This window comes from Leptosomus discolor, chromosome 17 (assembly GCF_034619465.1).
Source record: "Leptosomus discolor isolate bLepDis1 chromosome 17, bLepDis1.hap2, whole genome shotgun sequence".
Taxonomy (NCBI): domain Eukaryota; kingdom Metazoa; phylum Chordata; class Aves; order Leptosomiformes; family Leptosomidae; genus Leptosomus; species Leptosomus discolor.
Genome location: NC_141407.1, coordinates 8,124,586 through 8,145,464, shown reverse-complemented (window position 1 = coordinate 8,145,464; position 20,879 = coordinate 8,124,586). Strand labels below are relative to the sequence as shown.

The window sequence follows — 20,879 nt, the reverse complement described above, 5'->3', positions numbered from 1 at the left end:
TCTGTCCAAAGGAAGAAGGACTTGGTACAATGTTCTTTGGCTGCAAGTTCTTAAAGGATTCCACTGAAAGGGTTCTCCTTCAAAAAAAAGAAAAACTGCAGTTGCTGTGGGATTTTTTTTACTAAGAAAATGTTGAGGAATAGGTGGAACCGATGTTATAGTCTGAGTGAAGCCCTCACAGTGCTAAGATGTTGGGGTCTGCTACAAATATTCAAGTTCCAAGGCGTGCCGAAGAGCTTCCAGGTCAGCGTGACAAGAGATTCTCCAGAATGGCATGTTGTGCTAGAGTGAAACCAAAAGAGGGTATTTTTTTGGGTTTTGTTTAATACTGAGATCAAAACAACTTTCTTAGTTTGCACCCTCGGGAACAGAGCTTTGTACTGGGGCCACCAGGTTGTCCCAGTGTCACAGGTAAGGAGGCCCCTCTTAGAGAGGAAGGAAGGGAGGGGGAAGTGTCTCTGCTCATAGGTTTCCCCTATGCAGAGAAGAAGACAGATCCTCCACAATTTAGGAGTGTCCTGCTTTAGAGATGATGGAGGATGCGAGCGGACTTTCTGAATGTAGTGGCTACTGAACTTCTCTCTCTTGGTTTGGGTTTTTTTCATGGATTAATTAGGAACATTTCTAGAACTGCAGTATTTCTAGAAACAATTTTAGGCAAACATCACTAGTGAAAGCTGTGTTAGTGCTTCACAGACAAGTAAAGGATATCTAACATAAAAGGCTGTTACTAAAATTTATAAAAATGTAACCAAAAGAATAAAATACCAGACAGAGTCAAAATGCTTTCTAACAATTCCCTTTCCAAGTTAACTGGAACAGTAGGTCATACTGCCTTTTCTGGCAATGCTGGAATCACTGGTATCACTGCTCAGAGCAACTGTTCATTTGGGGTAGCACTGCTGCCTCAGAGAAAGGTGCGATAGGCGTCTAAGACAGCCCGTCCCCAAAAACCTTTCCTAATTCCTGGTTTTGAGGACTACTTTATATTCTTCTCCTGCCTCCCTGTTTTTCAATTTATATTTACTCTGATAAATCTTAAGTCATTTATACAAGTGTCCAAGTTCTAACCAGCCAGTTCCACTCGAATGAAATCTTAGCAGCTGGACAGTCTCTGGAAAGGTCAACTATCCATGACCTACTCGATCTTCTTTACAATATCCTGACTAATCTCTTGAAAATTGTGAATATACTCTAGGAAAACAAGACTTGCATCTGAAAGAGGGCGAAATATCAACTTTTTTAAGTGCTGCGAAACAAGTGCAGTTCAATTACCCAGGGGACCTGAGGTGGAAACTCTGATCTGGTGAGGTACAAACAATACTCCGAAAGCATCCCTGGAACAACACAGTTCTGCCATCATTCGCCATAGCTACGATCCCCGTGGCTGCTTGCAAAAAGATAACCTCAGATCAGTTGAACTTGCTTTTAGATGTGAATCTTGGCATGTTTGGGTGAGCCTGATGTTTGAGCTGGATTTGTTTCTTCTCTGAAACAGTTTTACTTTAGATCGAAGACACAGCTCGTTGCTGCACTTAAGGTTTTACAACAACACTTGGGATTGCGATTTTCTTAGCTTCCTCCCAAAATACCCGTCTCTGTACAGTCAGTGATACGCGTGCAGTAACAAACATAGAATGCCTTCACTGACAGAGCTTACTCCCCTTCCAGCATGGGAATAAAATTACTGAGTATTTTATCACTCAAAATAATTCAACTGTAAACATACTGCTTCTGGATACATAGCTTAGACCAAGAGACTATACACTTCCCAGACAGACGATTCTGATGAAGGGAGATGTTCCAAGTGTACCTACCTGTGCAAAAAAACCTCCAGTGGTTCCAGATGTTTATTTTATATAGTGTCTATTTACACTCCTCTAATGTTTAACTACAACTCAAGCTTCCCTCTGGTATGTTGCCCATCAGTAAACAAATGTTGCCTTCAGGCTGTATCAGTGGGTGTAGAGACAGCAAGCAAACACAGCCAGCTGAAGGGACTGCAATCCACTGCTCAGCCAATAACTTTAAGGGGAAAAATTATTCCCTTCTCCCTCCCCCTCCCCTGGTTGTTATTAAACCTCTTACATTAAATTATCTATTTTTCTTTCTTAAATGTGAAGAAAACTTGGCCTCCCAGCCACTCCTGTTGTTCAGCATTTACAGATTTATCACTCATCAGACAGGCGAAGAAAAACGACCCACTAAAATGGAGATATTATCAGCGCTGTCGGCAAAACAGTGAAAGGCTCTGCCTGCTCTTCCCCCCCCCCGCCCCCCCCCTTTTTTTTGTATAAAGCTTAGGTGTGTAGAAGCCTTGACTAATGATTGTCATCAATCAAAGGAGGTGACAGCCCAGCAAAGAATGTGCTCTACTAATGGGAGAGCTGCTTAGGCTGGGAGACACATGCAAGAGGGCTCTTGAAATCCTGGCACAGAAGATTGCTGACACCTCCCCACTCCTTCATAGAGCCAGAGCCCTTGCAGCCTTTGATGCAGTCATGTTCACTGACCCACTACCTTTGAAGTATGGCACTGGGCTGTCAAAAGCAGCAGCCTGTTATCACTTCATTCCCAGTCATGCAGTTTGGACTCTTCTCTGACAACTCCTTAACCCCTCATGAACTAGAGAACTGCCCCCAGATTTAGCTACTTTTCCCTGGTGGGCGCAGGTATTGTTGCTTCCACTGGCCAGGGGAAATACACTATAAAAAAGAGGGTTTCTGCTGCTTTGAAGATGACCTGACATACAATTCTGGGGACAGAACATGTGCCCATCACCTTTTTTGTCAGGATCCCTTTGTTCCTGGGTTTGTGCACCCAGTGAGTTCAAATTTGCTTGGAAAGTCTTTGTGGGATCTTCATTCAAGGTGAGATGTCAGGTCCTCCAGCACAAGGTTCAGCTGTACAGCTGAGCTCCTGTGATGTAGTATTTCGTACATCACTGAGCTACTACAGTCACCTGTGTGCCCACTAAAAACTAACTGGTTTGCTGAAGATGCAACTCATGCAGTCAGTTCCTGCATCTCAGCTCACGGGTGATGCTCCTGAAGCAAATGCAGCTCAATCATGTTTCTGCAGTCACATCAGGAGCACAAGACCCAGGATGCACAAAGGCATCTTGCAAATAAAGCCTGCCATTAACAAACTGAATTCCTGTCCCTGTAAGGCCAAATAAAGGCAGGCAGGTTTCTGTTCTAAAGTTGAGGAAATTAAAACCCTGGCTGCTCAATTCTCACGTTGTACAACTTGGCTGATGTCCCTGACTGCTTTCCTTCAGGCCTTCAGTCGTCACTCTCCATGTTTCTACCACTCCTACACTGACACCCCACATGTAACGCAGAAGGTACTCCTGGCTGTATCTCCAGCCCCTTCCCGTCCTCCCCCTGCCCCAAATCACTGTAAGCAGAACACGAGCTTTGGTCTTCTCAATTTTTGCTTTTATCTCTTCCAAGCTCTGGGGTTCCAGCTTCTCTCCTCTTACAGTCTATCCAAACCACAGAAGTTTCAACTGGTCCCTAGAACTCCAGTTCTCGTTTCCCCGTCAGTGGATACTAACTACTGGAAGACCCAAATGGATGCACAGGTTAGCCCATTTAATTCTTTCTATGGCCACCCATGTCAGCGGGCCACATCTCTGCAGCAAGCACGAAATGTTACTAACAGCTTGTTATTCCTGACCACACTGCTTCCAGAGTTTGTTTTACTTTGTATCCAGTACATCTGCCCAATTTAATTTTGCTTGTGAAACTAATCACATCAATCCATAAAACACAGATAAAGGCAGCAACCCAGTACTAGTCCCTTTGGTATTCACACCAATGACATTACACCCTATGATCTTGATGAGTCACAAATACAAATACATCTATGTATACATACACATTCTAATAAGTAATTCAAACTAATTCCAAGAATTTGGAATTTATAAAAGCAACATGCGTAGTTCAGAAATTCACCCTTCTTGATCATCTGAGATCACACACTGGAGTTTTCCTTTTCATGTGTTTAAAGCCATCTTTATTAAGCAGGAATGATTCCTGCAACACGTGGCAAGCGACTACCTGGAAAATTGCCCTAGCTGCCAAGGTGGGGGGGATTTACAGTGTGAAATGTCTCACAAGGTTGTTGAGTATATTGCATATTAAAAAATGAGACCAATTGCAAACCGTTTCAAATGGAGGGAAGCTTCATTAAACCCTTAAGTAAAGAAAGGGTCATTGAAATGAACACTTGGAAGAATCCAGCATGGCATCCACACACTGTACCTTTTTAGCTCCCTGTTCCTCTTCAACACCATCTCCTATTACAATGTACACAGCTTTCCTTCCAAACCTTTGCATTATTCTTTCAAAACAGCTCTCTTTCCCTAAGCAACAGAAGAGAAGACACATTTTTCTTTTGCTTATCACATATACCAGAAAGAGCAGAACACAAAAAAAGCCCCAAGCCAACCCCACCAGTCTTGATTACTCACACAGCTTCACAAAGCTCATTCACACACTTGACCCCTCTGCAAGAGTAAGAGGATCCAAGCAGTGTTTCTGTATGTAACAGGTCCACCCCGACTGTCTTCCTCCCAGCTGGGTGCAGCTAAACATCCCACATGCAGCAGACGCTCCACAGGGTGGGTATTTTTCAGGCTCACTTCCCCACAGAAACACTTGGGAAGACTTTGATTTTTATTTTCTTTTTTTTTTTTAGTCTGTACTAGCTCAGGTGTAGGCAGCCGGGATGTGAATTAGGGATGTGTAAACATGGAGCTAAAATAAAGCTCATACATTGCTTGTTGTGATCAGGTTGGATTGGTGTGCCCAACCTAGGGACAAAACTTCAGTCTATCTTTGGTGAGGCCTAAGCCAGTTTGCTCTTTCTTACCTGTTTTTGTTGCACTGTAAATGTTTTCAATGGGGAAGACAGTGCCCAGTCCATAGAGAAGCACTTTAGCGAGAGCTGGTATAAGCTGAGTTGTGGTGACCAATACATTCACACAGTTAGGCCTAGAAAACAGAAGTTAGTCGAAGTGGCAATCTGTGTTTCTTTTACCCTAGACTTGAAAGACAGTAGGAAGCAAACCTTTCTTGCAACTGGAAGTTCCCAAGCCATTGGCAGACTATGCAGCTAGAGGCAGATCATGTGAGTACTGGGAATGTCTTTTATCGACTTCGTAGAATGAAAAAAACACAGAACAAACTAGTAGCAGGGATGCAGCCTTACTGCATGCATGGCAGGATCTATTTTGCATGCATTTAAACACCATGTAGTAATACCTATTCTGGGTTCTCTGAGTGAACATGTGGCCAAGAAGGCCAGTGGCATCCTGGGGTGTATTAGAAAGGGTGTGGTCAGTAGGTCGAGAGAAGTTCTCCTCCCTCCTACTCTGCCCTGGTGAGACCCCATCTGGAATAGTGTGTCCAGTTCTGGGCCCTTCAATTCAAGAAGGACGGGGAACTGCTGGAAAGAGTCCAGTGCAGAGCCACAAAGGTGATGAAGGTGGTGGAGCATCTCATGGTGAAAGGCTGAGGGAGCTGGGTCTCTTCAGCTTGGAGAAGAGGAGACTGAGGGGTGACCTCATCAATGTTTATAAATACGTAAAGGGCGAGTGTCAGGAGGATGGATGGACCTGGGCTCTTCTCGGTGATGGCAAATGATAAGACAAGGGGCAGTGGGTGCAAGCTGGAGCACAGGAGGTTCCACGTTAACATAAGGAAAAACTTTTTCACTGTGAGGGTGACAGAGCTCTGGAACAGGCTGCCCAGGGGGGTTGTGGAGTCTCCTTCTCTGGAGATGTTCAAAACCCGCCTGGACGCGTTCCTGTGTGATCTGCTCTAGGTGTTCCTGCTCGGGCAGGGGCGTTGGACTAGGTGATCTTTTGAGGTCCCTTCCACCCCCTAACATTCTGTGATTTTTCTCCTTTTCCTACTGCTTTGTAAATCTGCTCACATGAAAAGTGTGCCATAGATGAGGTAGCCAAGGAAAGGCAAGAAAAAGGACTGTTTTCTCTTTTGCTCAGCTCATCATCTCAAGCTCACCCCAACCCTTGATAATACAAGTCTGGCAAACGTGTGCAGACTGGCCTCCCACGGGTTTGGCCAGCAAAGTCCTATAAATGTGTCTCAATTTGTTCAGAGGGGGGAAAAAAGGGGAAGCAAAGGAGATCCTGGATCAAGCCTGCAGGCAATTCTTTAAGCTGTTCTTACCGGGAATGTATCAAATTCAGTGCTTTCAGAGCATGTGTGAGCCAGAGATCAGTCAGCGCTTCAAGTTCTGCTCTTAACTGCAGCCAGGTTTCCCTCTTAGGAGCTCCTATTAAACCTGTAAGCAGGGAAAGCATCTTTGCAGAAGCACACAAAGGGAGTCGCACGGCTTTGTACGCAGAATGCCAAAGGGCTGCCGTCTGTGTCCTGAACCCTGTCTCTCCCACTGCCCTTCTCTTGGCCCTGGTGCAAGCTGCTTCCCTTTGCCCACTGCCACGTCACTCCAAGGCCTTGAGGCACACCCCTACGCTACTGCAGCTCAGCTTCCTTCCTCTCCGGCGGAACGGTATCAGTCACCTGCACGCTGCAGGACCTCATTAAAACACCCCTCTTGGAGTCAGCGTGAAGACTGCGTGGGAAGTAAGCAAGAGGATGAAACATCTCTGTAGAGTGGGTAGTGGCCTGAGCTGAGGGACATTTGAAGCCATGATGGTTTTGTTTCTCCTGAAAAGCTATGCACCATTTCCAGTACATGTGGGTATTCTGTTCCTCCAAGCAAAAAAAAAAAAAAAAGGTTGTGGTGATACTCTGAGTTTTGCTTCTTTCTCTTTCTAGTCAGAGTCCTGGCACTGATGTTCTAACAGAGAAGCAGAGCAGCCTATTGGAAGAACTGTCTGGAAGCATATCAAGGAACCCAGGGCATCCTGATATCTGGTGGTATTGTTCTGGGGGAGCTAAAAACAAATAGTTATGATACAAGAATGCCTTCAGACAGAGATCAGCCATGTGTTCTGTAGAAAAAAAAACGTATTTAGTTTTGAACCATTTGCTTGCTTACTAAACGTTTTGGAGAACTGGAGAAGGTGGCTTTCCTGCCAAAGAAATGACAAAATAAAGCCCTGCACTTGGACTTGAGTCCTTCTCAAACCACTAAACCAGGTATTTCAGCATAACTCCTGCAACTCCTGTGCAGAACCTTATTTAAGGATGACTGCTGAAACACTTGCTTGGCTCACTGTGAAGTTTTCTTACCCTGATGCTCTCTACACCTCTGCCACAGATGTCCCTAGCAGGGTCAGAAGTATTTGGGAAGATGAAAGGCACACTTGTGCCTGGTCATAGACACTCACCCCCTACATTGTTTTTGTAGGTGTTGTATATCTCTTTCACCCGACGGTAGCGGAATGCTAATTTCCTCATCCAGTCAACTCCTCCATGAACACCCGAGCCCAGACACAGATTTGCACTGGCAGTTGAACTGTGAAAGCCATCCGCGGAGAAGTTGTATGTGCTGGGAAAGGGAGGAGGGAAGGGGAGAGGTCAGTACAATTACAGTCTGTGTAGTGCCAGCAGGGAGTGGAAACAATTGGAAAGAAACGTGGAGACAAGTGGCAGCAGAGATATACACAGAACACACAGAACTGGAGTTCACCTCTAGCATGGTTACTAGCATGGATTTAAAAGATGTTTACTGTAAACACCACGCAGGTTACTCAGCACTCCCTGCCAATTCTGAGGTTCTCTCTCTGGACTACAAAATACCTGACCGTCCTCAGGTCACTGAAATGCCTCACCTGCTTCTCATCCTGGCTGCTAAGGTAGCTGCAGAAATACTCAAATTCTAAAGGAGGAAATTCTGGTGTACCTTTCTGACCGCTGGGTTATATTGCTAAACAGGCTCTGAACATACTTTACATCAAGAAAAGAAATGGAGAAATTAACTAAGGGAGCCTTAACTGCCTGCAACGCATAGATTTGGTTTGTTTGTTTTTTTTTTTAAACTGAGGTAATATTTCAAAGCAGCTCTAGAGTAATCACCACAGTGAACTGGGGGCAAGTGACAGTTCCCCAAACACCTTAAACAGGCAGTTTCTCTGAAGTAAGCAATCCTGACTTCTACCAGCATTTGTTTCTGTCTTCAGCCCTCCTCGATGTCCCTTTCTTTGTACCAGAACAAACATTTCTTCAGCACTGAGGTGAATCAGATCAGGGAACTGTTCCAGTTAAAAGATAACACAGCTTTAAAAAAAAAAAAAGTTGCTTCTCAGCTGCAGCCTGGGGTTAGCTCAGCTTATAGTGCTTCTGACACCTCACTGGGGGAGCAGCCAGTGCTTGTATAGTCACATCCTGATTTACTGCACAGTAATTTCTCCTTCTAGAAAGCTCTGATGCCACTTTATTTCTGTATTAGAGTATCCAGATAGGAGTTCAACATGCTTAGCATACTTCAGTCAGTTCAGCTTCATTTCCCACATAGATAAGCCACAAGCAGCCGAGAAGTATTTTTGAAACAATTGAAAATGACTCAGGCAGGGGCTTTTCACAGGATTCAAGACACGCTGTTAGCATACAGATTTTTTGTTCACTGAGTAAGTGCACTGATTGAGATAAACCCAAAATTAATGTTTTAATCAATGCATGAACTCTCCCGCTTACAGGCCACGGGTGTGAGAGGATCCAAATACACACGTGCCATTTCCACGCACTGCAAAGCACAAACTGGCATTTCAGTTACAACAAAAAAATCTTCCAAGTGTTCTCTGCAAAAGTCTCTTCCCTAAACGACTTTGTTGTTTTCTGTGCTGTTTCTGCATCATCATAATCAGCCACAACACACAAATTATAAAGCTCTGCATGGGCTCTGCACACTTCATTCTTGTGCCAAGCCCCATGACCCTGCAGGCAACGCTGTAACTGTACAGAAGTAGTTTTTATGTACGTGATAACTTATGGAGATAACAATAATGTTCGGTGCAGTTTTGGTTCAAGTTTCTACCAGTGACAAGGCTCTGGCCTGGCAAGGTCCACAATCCTCATTACTAAGCCCGCCTCTTACAGATTGGACAGTGGGAAACCTTTCAATCTGGTTTTGAAGCATTTTGGCCACACCTGTGCCAACTGGCTGGCCAAATCACATGTGAAAACCGTGTAGTCTGACCAGAGTTCAACCTAATTTTAGGTGTATTTCCCAGAATGGTTCAAAGCTTGGTATAGTCAGGGCTTGACAGCAGGCACAGGCATATTAATGTGAGAAAGGGGACTCTGTGCTTCTGCGTGCTTAACCAATGCAGACAGCATGGAGCCAGGGAGGGGAGAGGGCGCATGGCTGAGAATGCTATTTCACATCACCCACCAGCCTCCTGCTATTTTCAAACAGCTGGGGACTACCTGACCTGCAGCTTCCAGCCTGGAGATCCCGTACCTTAGATCTTGACCATTATCATCTGATGATACATCATCTATGTGGATCTGGTCACAGTCCTGAGAATGTATGAAAAAAAAAAATACAGCAGTAAGTAAATGCTTTGAAAAAAATTCTGAAAGAATGTAATGAAAAACTACTTTAAGGGTAATATTAAGGAGATAAATCATTACATATTGCTAATATTGTGTGGCACAGTCTAGCCAGTTAATTGTTAGGAACAAGTATCATATAGAACTTGCATACAATACGAATAGATAGAGTGTATATGTGTGAGATCTGCTGTTATCTAAGGGCACAACAGCTCTGGAATAATACAGTAAGCGAAACTCCTTCCTATGCAGACAGGAGGGAGAGATGCTTGTGTTTTAGCCAGGAAAAATGTGGGTTTTAAACCCTGTATGCATGATAAGGCAGAGATTTGGCAGCCTTTGCCCCTGTGAGAATAGTGCTGTGGACAGGAGGTGTATGGCCACAAAATTACAAAGCAAGAAGATCTGTCCCAAAGACATTTCCAGAGACACCTGTCCTGTCGGTGTTTTCCCAGCTTGTTAAGGGGGCTGAGCTTCCTTTGATGTGCAGGGAAGCTGGGCTGAAGCACTGAAGGTGGCACCCTTCCATAGCCAGAGTTTAAGAATAATGTGTGGCAGTAATGAGGAAATCTATGCACAGAAATTTAAGCAGAATATATACTTGGAGCTCAGCCTGCATGAAGTATGTACTCTAGATCTTATCTTCCAAAATTCTTCATTGTTTGAATGGTGGAGGACCTGCCTCAAAAATTTGAGAAATGTTATTTCTTTGGTTTCTTTCCTAGTCTTAGCATTAAGACTAGAAAGAAAAAAATCAGGAAGCTTCTCCCACCACCTTAAATCTCCTTTCTCCATGACCCTTGCAGTTAAGAACAAGCTGATGAACACTATCTTTTGTTCTGATTGATTTTTCAACAGAGGTGAAAGCACTTGGTACAACAGGACTCTCAAGTCAGAAGCCAACTGAGCTACACTTATTCTTCACCACTTCAGTATTCTGTAAACCACAGAATTTGTCTTCCCTTCCTGACACAATTAGGAGTTCTACGAATTACTTCAAAATAGCCACTTTCAAAAAAAGAAACAAATCCCCAAACAAGTAATCAAACTTGCTATCAATGGCAAAATGTCACAGATAGTTCTTGTCCATAATCACGACATTTTCTAAAGCAATTATTTTAGATAATTCTCAAAAAGACACACAATTTTATCTCATCAGTCCTCTTATCAACCTATTCACTGGGGTGAATATTTCTGTATATAATTGGAGCCAAGTGGCTGAATAGCAGATTTCTGCCGGTACCTCTGTCTCTCTCCTCCACCCCCATCATTTTTTAAGCCCCCTTCCCAATAGCTGTTGTGAGCCATGCTGGGATAATATTGATGCAGCCCACTCCAGTTGTATGATGCAGGGCATTAAGTCAGGGGAAAGGTATTCGTGGAGGGATCTGTTTTTCTCATTTGTGAATGAATTGTTCTGTACACTGAAGTGTGACAACAGTAGCTATCACATTTCTAACTTAATAAAATACCATGACACTTGGTGAGACGCTACCTCATAGTCCGCCGGCTGAGCCTATCGTGTTACTGGGTGAAACACAGGGAAGCTGGTTAAAGCAAGAATGTGGACCATGTTTTACTACTTGGTTACGAGACTAATCTTTCATTCTCGCAGAATTTCCTTGAAATCTTAGTGAGCAGGGAATCAAGTCTGGATATCTGGGCTGCTGAAAAGAAGGTCCAGATTGTTCAAACGGAAGTCTGCAATGGGGACTCACCCCAGTTTCCACACCTGCTGACTTTTTAAAATACGATGTGTGGCACGTACAGCCTGTAACAGAGTCAAACGCACAGGATCTCAGTCAACCCTCGCAACTCTGGGCACTGAACTGTTCTTACTGTTGTGATCTCTCTAGGTCAGTCTGTTCTAAACAACCTGCCTCCAGGTGGGACCAGACCCCTGTACCCACATTTAAAGGAGCCTGAGCTAATGCAGCTTTGAATGGTACTGCAGGCTTGGAGAAAGCCTCTGCTGCCTCCTTGTGAAACACAAGCTGTTCCCGAGGACGCATGAAGAAGCTCCTTCTGCTACCACTTACGCTCCCTCTGAATGCTCTCAAGGTACGTCTCGTGTATATATGAAAACAACTTACAAACACCATCTATTTGTGTATCAGGACTGTGTTAGGAGATTTTTAAACATCTCGTCGATTCGTTGATGAGTCGAGCTTGCACCCCTCATTAGGTGAGGGGTTAAGAATTCCCAGAACACAAAACCTCCAGGGATGGCTCTGAAAGGCAGTAACTTGTAAACACACTAATCTCCTTGTTTGTTAATTCCTCATCCCCTTGACAGTCCTCCTGTCCTTAATACCTGTTTTCAGAGTGCTAGAAAACAGTATCTCCAGAGGGACTGGGGGTGGAAGGTACTATTCTTTAGCCAGCACTGCACTGGGAGAAAAAGCATAACCCTGGAAAGCCCAGAGGTCATATTTTAACTTCCCTGTGATCTGTCACCTTGGGCAAGTCCTTTTCTCCCTGATTTCCCAAAAGGGGAACAGAGAGTAAGAATACCTCTTTTCAAGTGAATATTTGCAAATACATTCTGCAGTGTGATCAGAACCCCTTGTACACAACAACTTGCATGGTCTATACTTGCAGGCCACAGCGATTTAGTCTGCCTGTGCTGTTGCAACTGCAAGCAGAGATGCGGTCGACAGGCATGCGCTACATGAGTGGACAAATTAGCGTGGCAAAACCACACTTGTATGATTTCAACGTAGGGCTCAGCAAACACAGGCCTTGCTTGCCTGGGTTATGTGGCTAAAAATCCCCAGAACGGGGCAATGCTTGTGTCACTGCATGCCCTGCAAGCCCAACACACTGGCTGCCCTTTTTGAGGTTTGGTGCCTTGATTCTTTGCTACACAGCAGGCACACCCCTAAGCTATGCTTCAACAAGCATTGACCTCCCTCCCACCCTGAATCAGCTGGAAAAAAGGCCCAGCTTCTAAGTTGCACAGCTTAAGAGTTAACTTGCTGACAGAGATTCCCTTTCTGTAAAAAGACCAAAGTGTTTGGTAGGAGTCTAGATCTAAGGCTTCTCCAGTCACCCACCTGCCCTGGGGACCAGGGATCAGCCTCCTTCCATACAACCAGCCTGAAGTTTGGGGTGAATCAAAAGGGAAACTGGCCTCTCTGCTGGGCTGCAGCACTAAGAGAGGATGGGTTGAAGGAGGTTGTCTGAATGGATCTGCTGGTTTGCTTTTTCACACATAGAGGATTCCCACTCCCAAGCATGGCAGGAAAAATGCATCCAGACAATGCATCCAAGAAACAGCTGCCTGAATCCCTTCTGGGTAAACTCTGAAAACAGACAAAGCCCTGGCTAACAACAGAATCAAATTTTTATAGAAAAAGGGAGTATTCCAGTTCAGGCTTCTCACTCAGACTTTGAAGCGTTTTTTGCTATGATGTGAAATCACATCCTCACCAGACTAAGGAGGATCACACAAATGCTCCTAAGGGCTGTGCGAACCTTGCTGCATCTATAGACAAATGTTTCATCTTCATCAGGCACTTTCTTGGAAAGCTTCAAAAGGGCTTTACACCCTGGCAGCACCTTCTGCTCTGCACAGCACTGAAAACTGAAGCCGTCAAAATAATCCATTCCCCTGTGCTTAAAGCAAGGTAACAACTGATTTCCTTGTCCAACCGGATGGGTTTTATTTCCTCCACTTCTCCCCCTGCTTCCGCTGGAAGAACAGAGGCCAGCCATGCTCTGTTTGGTTCAGTCTGCACGCCCCCCCCCAAATGCCTGAACTTGCCTATAGATCCGTGCCAGAGAAAAGTTTTGCTACGTTTAGCACTACCTAGTACGAGTCCTCTCGCTTTGATCTCCAACAGTGCAACTGTCTAACTGCTTTCTCAGTTACAGCTTCTTTCACCCTGTTCCTACATAGAATAAATGGTCTTGGCCCTGTGCAGTTTTAGCTTATTTTGCCTTGTACAGGCCAGTGTTACACCACATGATGGTGCTAATGTATATGGTAATGCTTGTGGGTCTAGAACAGAACCAGCTTCTGTACTTGTTTTTTACCAATTTCTTGTTTAAGAATATAATTCACTGCAATTTTTTAAGCCTAGAACTTGGTGACATATAATCCTTATATATCCCTTTGTGAATACTCAAACATGACTTTTATTTATCATCCTAAATGAAGGAGTAGGGTGGTTAACAGGCAGAGATGGATGAGACCATTCTTGCAAATTCTTCCAAACTGAAATGGCTTTTTTTGGAAAGTGGAATTTTGTAAATAACATTTACTTCTCTTGATTTCTCCCTCATGCCTCATTTTTTTCATTGAAAAGGCTCAGCTAAAACCAAAGCACCTTGGTTTGGTTTTGGGTTTGAAAAAAACCTTTGGTTTATTTCACTTATCAAACACGTGTGAAAACAGAAAACTGCAATTTTTCAGTAGAAAATGCTCTTCTTTTTCCAGCTACCTGGGCCATGCATCATCATTTAGAATGCTTAGTGTTTTTATCATCGTGCTGCACCTAAAATGTCTCACAATGCTATCTCTTTGCTTGTTTCTGCTCTGGCTAGCTGCAACACCTCTTGTTTTCAAAAGTTTTTAATGTTTTTCATGGTTTTGAGCCACCCAGGTCCAGCAGCACCTTGAGTTGCCTATGTCCCTTTACACCCTCTGGCAAGTCCATTAAGGCTGTATCGACTCACTCATTCAGCTGCCAACTTTGTGTTTCTCCATTTCTTAGTAAAAGCAGGTAAGCTGCTAAGATAGCCTAGGATATCAGCAAAAATCGCTTCTCTTTTCTCATGCAGCAACAAAATAGCAGTATTAACATAAACATTTTTGTTTATCATCTTTGTAGCCTAAACTACTTAGGGACAACCTTCCTTAATATTTTGCTGAACAGATGTGTCCTGTAGCACCTGGCTCTCTTCCTGTGTTGGAGATGGAGCCCAGGTATTTTGCAGAAGGTTGTGATTTCTATTTGGAGACACACCGCTAAACTTTTGCTCTTCACTGGACTAGTTCTTACTCAGTTACATAGTCCTCCAGGAATGAGAGTCCCATATACAAGGGATTTTTGTTTAGCTCTTGCTTCCTCAATGTCTAGAAACCACAAAAGAAACACAACATACTAACTTTTTATAATTAAAAACTTTGCTCTGCTGCAGTGAAGAACTTGAGAGGCCACGCGAGACAAAACTGACCTAAAGACTCTGCTTCTAGCAGCCAAAGCTGTTACTGACTGATAAATGTGCAGAATTTGACTGAGGCCAGACAATTTGCTACTTCATTTCATGTTTTAGAGCAGTAAGTGAAGCAAGAAGAAAACTTGTTTTAAAATGAGTTGCCAACTCATTATTATATTATAGTCTTGCAAAACTCTAAATAGGCAGAGGGTTTCTGGAGGGTGGCTTTGTAGAGAACATGGAGCTTTGTCACATTACACGTTGAGATCCAACGGGTGGAAAGTGCTGGTTGTGTATTAAATATTACCACTATTTATATAGCGCCTGGACTCCCGAACAGCAGTGCTCTTTTTTTTTTTTCTTTCTCTAAGAGAAGGATTTTTTCACTTTGTGCTTTCCATACCCTCATCACCAACTCCCTCTTTGAAAAAAAAAGCTGAAAGAGGAAAAATCTGCCAGTTCAGGTGCTACCCGCTATTTCTCTTCTAACGGAAATGAAAATTCTCAGCAAGTGAAACCCCAGACTGTAAGGAGACAGGTGGCAAGAAAGGTTGTACCTCCTGTAATGCAGAGGACCACAGCGCAAGTAAGCAGTGATGGAACCAGGAGTTCTTGCTGAACTCATCAGGCACAGAAAAAGTTCTCTCATTTCATCTGGCACAGAAATAAATTCTTCCCTTTTCAAGTGAAGAAAAAGACCACAGAATTCTGCCCAGGGATGCAGGATTTTTTTCCTCCAAACACCTCCAAGCAGTATTCTGACTCCAAGGTGCCCACAGCACAAACCCCATCTTAACTCACTTTGTACGTGACTCATTCAGACTATTTCTACTGATTGCAAACGTGAACAAATTTTCATCAGTGCTGTACAGCTGTTTCTCAGCTGGTGACAGAATTCCGCTAGCATCACTTTGTTTGAATTCTACCGCATATTCAAAAGGATTTTCACTTTGTATAAGGCATAGTCAGATGTCATCATGCCACAAACAGGAAGGATCCTTCCTGTTGGTCTTTTATGTTGAAACTCCCATAGTTTCACCCTGCAGCAGACCTCCTGCTCTGTGTGTGCAAAGCTTCCTCAAGAACAGAGACCATTTTTAAAACCTCTGCAGTGGCTCATAGTTAATTGCTACCTGGCCCATAGGATCTATGCTAATTTAGCTTAATAAAATTATTAAACAGCAAATTTCAGGAGAAGCAGCATCAATGTCCTCATTATTAGATTTAGTAAAACTGCCAAGAGCCATCATTGTTACTGTGTGTTTAGAAAAAAATTCCTTAACAGAACGAAGATGTCAAAGGGACACAGTAAAGTATGCTTCCAATAAGCCATCTAAGGCCCATTTCTTTGGGGTCAAAAATGAAAGTTTCTTGGCCAGAAAAACAAGTTTGTAGACCAGATGCAAATGATTAGAGAGAGAGATGTTAAATAAAATAAGCAGCTACATACCTCCAGGTCATTAAAGAACAGATGTGTATCTGCAAGGTTGAAGATCATTTCTTCCATCATAAGACCTATCCGCACAGACGTTGTAGTGTCCTGTTAGGGGAAAATCAGTTTGTTTCCATTCACTTTGATTTTCTTTTTCTTTTCCTTTATTTTTTTTTTTTTCTTTTTGGGTGGGGGTCGGTGGGGTGGGTGGGAGATCTTAAACCAAACATAGGATCTACACGCTCCCATTTCTGAAGATATGTTCATTAAAGGAATTTTATTTCCCAAGTGCATCTTAACATAATTTTCCCATCCTTTCTTTTGCTCTCTTAGATAATCAAATTCTGTTCTTTGAAGGATGCCTATGGCTTGCCTTGATGAATAACAGCCCATACACTTCGGATGATACAATACAAACCTTTAAACACCTGAGACTCTATAAGAATTGCTTCAGTAGGTGAGACCAAGAATTGATTTCCAACAGTGTCATTAGTGAACGGTTAGGGAATAGTTATGAGCAACCGAGCACCATCCTTTCCTGACTTCGTCCTTCAAACCAAGCCATAGAAGGTCAGTGTTACTCTCTTTTAATGTCAAACAGCAACTTCGTAAGAAAAATCTGAAAACAGAACCCAGGAGCTCAAACATACACTGAGTCTCCTGAAGGGTGCAATCCACGTGTCTCAGCACACTTGGCTTAGGTTTTTACTGCCCTGCTAACTCAGGTGACTGGCACAGACCAGGACAGAAAGGCAGATGTGTTGTTCCCACATCAGAGCCCAGGACGTGACGCAGCACCTACTGTCCTCAGCAGCACACGTGCACCTGGGCAGGAGATGCAAGAGCAGCCACACTACTGCAAAGCTCTTCCATCGCCACTGAGGCTGCCTACTTATTTAACAACATCAGCAGAGCTAAAACAATCCCATTCTACCATGTAAACCAAATTACGGCATGATAAAATGCTTGTCCAAGTATGACTACTCCTGCTCAGGACAGAATATGCTCTGCAGTGGTATAAAGCGTGTATGCAGAGCCAGAAATGTAGCCGTAATGGCAGTTACACCCAAATAACTACATCGATTAAAAACCAAAAAGACAACAGAAGACAAGACACAGAACATTAAAATGCTGGATGGGTTCATCTGTCATTCTAGCTAGTGTTAGAAATGGTGACATGCACCTGGTGCTCCCGTCTGTGGGCTGGCTGACTGTGCTGGTTTGCTCATTCTGCCATTTTCTTGTATCAGCAGCCCCCTGCCTAGCCAAGTGTGGGTCCAACTTGGCCCTTCCTCAAGAGAGTCCCAAACTGCTTCCTAAAAGGGAAGGACATGATGCAGAAGCTCTGGCTGCCTGCAGCGTTTTTAAAACACACTTTTTTAATGATTAAGGGAATGTGAAAATGCACATGCCAGCAGCTCTAAAACGGCTTCTACACGTTCCTAAGCATGTGTGAACTTTCTCACATCCAGATCCTGCTCCTACCAACATCAGTGGCAAAACCTTACGTAAATTCCCCCGGAGAAGGACTACACTACCTGCAGCTCTACTTCAGCGCATTTAGTTAATTCGTTTTGGAAAATTAATGTTTTTCTCTGACCCTTGCTACCCAGCCAAGACACCACAGCTGCCTGCGTGAGGGCTGTCACTTCATTTCCTTGCCAAGTCAGCAAGTGCAAGCTTAAAGCTGCCCAAGCTGACGGGGCTGACACTGCCGGGCTAGAGAAGCCACCCACAGACAATCCTGCGTGGCAGAAGTGACTGACACCTTTGGCTGGGCCTTTTCCCTTTATCCTGGCTTGGAGAGCTACATTAACAGCTGACTGCAGGCGCACAGCAGATCTACTTGGTCCTCCAAGCTGCCCCTTGGATGGGGATGGCAGCCACAGGGCTCCTACAGCTCTCCGTTACTGCTTCAGAGCTGCCCAATGGGCACTGGATACAGCCTCTGCGGATCTGTTACTCTGAAACACAATCGAGTGACCTGCTGTACCCAGCCTGGTGCACTGCAGTATTAAATGAGTGTCAGTCGCTTTTTCATGTCTCTCACGCACAAAGTCAACCTCCCCTCCTGCCCCCAAACAACTGACCTTGTTTCTAAACCCACTGCAAAAGCATAGAAACGCAGCGATACAAACAGGGTTGCCAGCAGAACATTTTCTTATTCATTAAATACTTCAAAAAACACAAGCAAAAATCATCTGCGGTTAATTTGATAAACACTCACAGTTCAAAAGCATTTGTCTGTTCAAACTAAACAACAACAGACAACTTGAAAAAAAAAAAAGCATTCCCACAACAGGCTTTTTTTTTTTAATTCATCTTCATTAGGACAGGGATCTCTCATCTTTATGTTTATGTGGGTGGTTTTCCTCCACTAAAGTTACAAGCCATGCTAAAGCAGGGCAGATTTATATGTAGTCTTTGCTCTAATTTTCTGCAGATTTCTGCGGAGTCATGTTATTGTATGACAGGACAGTAATGAATTAGTTGAGGAGCTCTAACAGGGACCACAATGTTTGGAGCATGAGTACGTTTCAATCAACCTTTGCGGCAGATGCTGTTGACATGGATGGTGTATTACACACTAACTTAATTATTATGCATTCTTGGTGTAGTTCTCTTTAATTACAGCAGAATGGCTGTGGTTTCAGCCATGCGTGTGACTCACAAGCACTGTGCCCATCTAAGGAAAAGCTCTGTCACTCATGTTTAAAGATGCTTACTGCTGTCCCAGAAAGAAGGGCACTTTCTCCTCTCTGCAAGCAGTAAACTTCAACAGACTCGCTGGCCTTGAACATGTCTCCGATTTTAAGCCCCAAACCTGCTCCCCTGATGAGGCACAGGGACACAGGCGTAACCAGGGCATCTGACTGTGGCCCCATGCAAACAGCACTGAATCAAATTTTACTACCCAGGTGTAGTTACACAAGGGAACTGTTTTGAAGAAAATAGGCTGCTAGGCAAAAATTATTTTGTAAAATAGTTTTTAATGAAGCAATTTATTTTTTACATTTCAAGGACCATTAGCCTTTAAAAGTCTTTCAGGAAATCTCATTGGTTGGTATCTGTCATTTATTGTCTAAGTTTTGTCTTTAGCGTTATTGGTATTAATCACTAATGGGGAGTAGGAAACATTTCCACAGTGTATGAAGTTACCTTCTCTTAAACTAAACAATATGGAAATTAAACTGTAGATGAGAGGAAGAAAAAATCTTTCTCTTGAGATAGAGAATATGATGGAATGAAAATAAAACAGAAAAATGCACTTTACCACCCAGAGGGGAAGTTGTTTGGGGAAATGATCTGGCATCACTGCTTTCACAGTGTGGACATTTCCTCTAGAGCAAGGCATGCTTCCAAGTCTTAAAGAGGCTGATAAAGTTAAAAGGCAAATCAGCACTCCCAGTATGATATAGGTGTCTACAGGCACTAGGCCAGGGTTCCACTGGCAGTTATTTATTTGCATTACTGTAGCATCTAGAAGCAGTAGTCCTAGACTTGAACCCCACTGAGCTAGAGGTTGGACCCACAGAGAGGAAAGACACAGTCACTATAGCTTTCAATTCAGGTATGAATAAACAGGAAAATCAGACTGACGGGAAAGCACCAAAATGAGATATGTATCTCAATCAACGTGTTGTCCAAATTCTCTGTACAGTGTGTAAATAATCTGAAAGAGAATTATGAAATTTATCTGAGGATGTTGATGGAGATCTCCCTAGGCACAGAAATCCTGTACCACTAAAGGATATCTCTGTGCTGCAGGGGATGCCCTGGTGGACTGCTAATGCCCATGTTAGAGTAACGTGAGTTTAGCAGAGCAACGTGAAGTTGCCGCATTCATACCGATGATCCTCTAACATGTCTGTCCATAGGAAAAGCGCACCCTGGAGCCCTGGGAATGAGCTTCCTGGGTAACAGATCTAGCCAATGTTTTCTGATGCATATGAAGGCCAAGGAAGAATGGACCAGAGACAGCTTGAAATCAAATCTCCTCCAGGAACCACTTTTTACAGTGAAAACAGATTAATCTAAAAACTCAATCCTGAGTGCTTATTTAGTAACTTTAGAAAAGCGAGGTCCTACCCCTCTGCTAACCTAAAAGTCATGCTTTCACAAACAAAGACAATGAGAGGCAGGGACAGAAAACAGGCAATAAACTCCTTTTGTAAATAAAACCTCCAGCACCACTGTGTATCTCTACATGCCTCACCTCTGCCATGCACCATTGTTGGAGCGTCCGTCAGGGTCGAAATTAAACAGCCCCACGAATTACTTTTAGTGGTAACCTCTGGTGCTCGGACATGAGAGACCAGTCACTCCCGACTCTCCAACACACAGCTTTAACAGGCTTCTTCCCATCGTCTCGGGGAAATAAGCACCAGGGGAGCAGTGGTCATTTTGAAGTATTAAAATTACAATTTGAGTTCAATTACGTCCTCCAAGCTAATAACGCCTTGCCTAAAATTAATTTCTGTTTCTGTTTTCATTTTGTTCCCTGAATATCAAGTAAAACGATGACAGAAGATGGCTAAAAGGAGCTTGTTGAACAGTCTTCAGTCTGCCTTTGCTTAAAGATGATTTCCACAAAAACTCAAGGTGTGCAGAGAACAAATATTTCCCTATTACAGCAACAGGTTAAAGCGGGAAGTTTGGTCTGCTCACTCCATGTGAAACCCTGACTAGTCTGTATTATAGCAAAGCAAAGGAAATGCAGAACATGTAAGCATACACAAATCAGCTTTAAGCTACCGAATGTGGGTACAAACAGCTGCAAGTATGCAGCATGC

The 20,879-nt window shown here is 43.6% G+C and overlaps 1 protein-coding gene across 1 annotated transcript in view; it reads right to left on the bottom strand.

The window, feature by feature from the left end:
• Nucleotides 1-201: 201 nt before the first annotated feature.
• EYA2 (EYA transcriptional coactivator and phosphatase 2) overlaps nucleotides 202-20,879 on the bottom strand; it is a 58,436-nt gene continuing 37,758 nt past the window's right edge. Inside the window, exons 9-15 of the mRNA XM_086474606.1 lie at nucleotides 16,105-16,194; nucleotides 9,400-9,458; nucleotides 7,328-7,488; nucleotides 6,201-6,315; nucleotides 4,879-5,000; nucleotides 4,269-4,369; nucleotides 202-282 (exon numbers count right to left, since the gene is read on the bottom strand). Of these exons, the coding sequence (XP_086330732.1) occupies nucleotides 202-282; nucleotides 4,269-4,369; nucleotides 4,879-5,000; nucleotides 6,201-6,315; nucleotides 7,328-7,488; nucleotides 9,400-9,458; nucleotides 16,105-16,194 (729 nt within the window). The remainder of the gene's footprint in view (nucleotides 283-4,268; nucleotides 4,370-4,878; nucleotides 5,001-6,200; nucleotides 6,316-7,327; nucleotides 7,489-9,399; nucleotides 9,459-16,104; nucleotides 16,195-20,879) is intronic.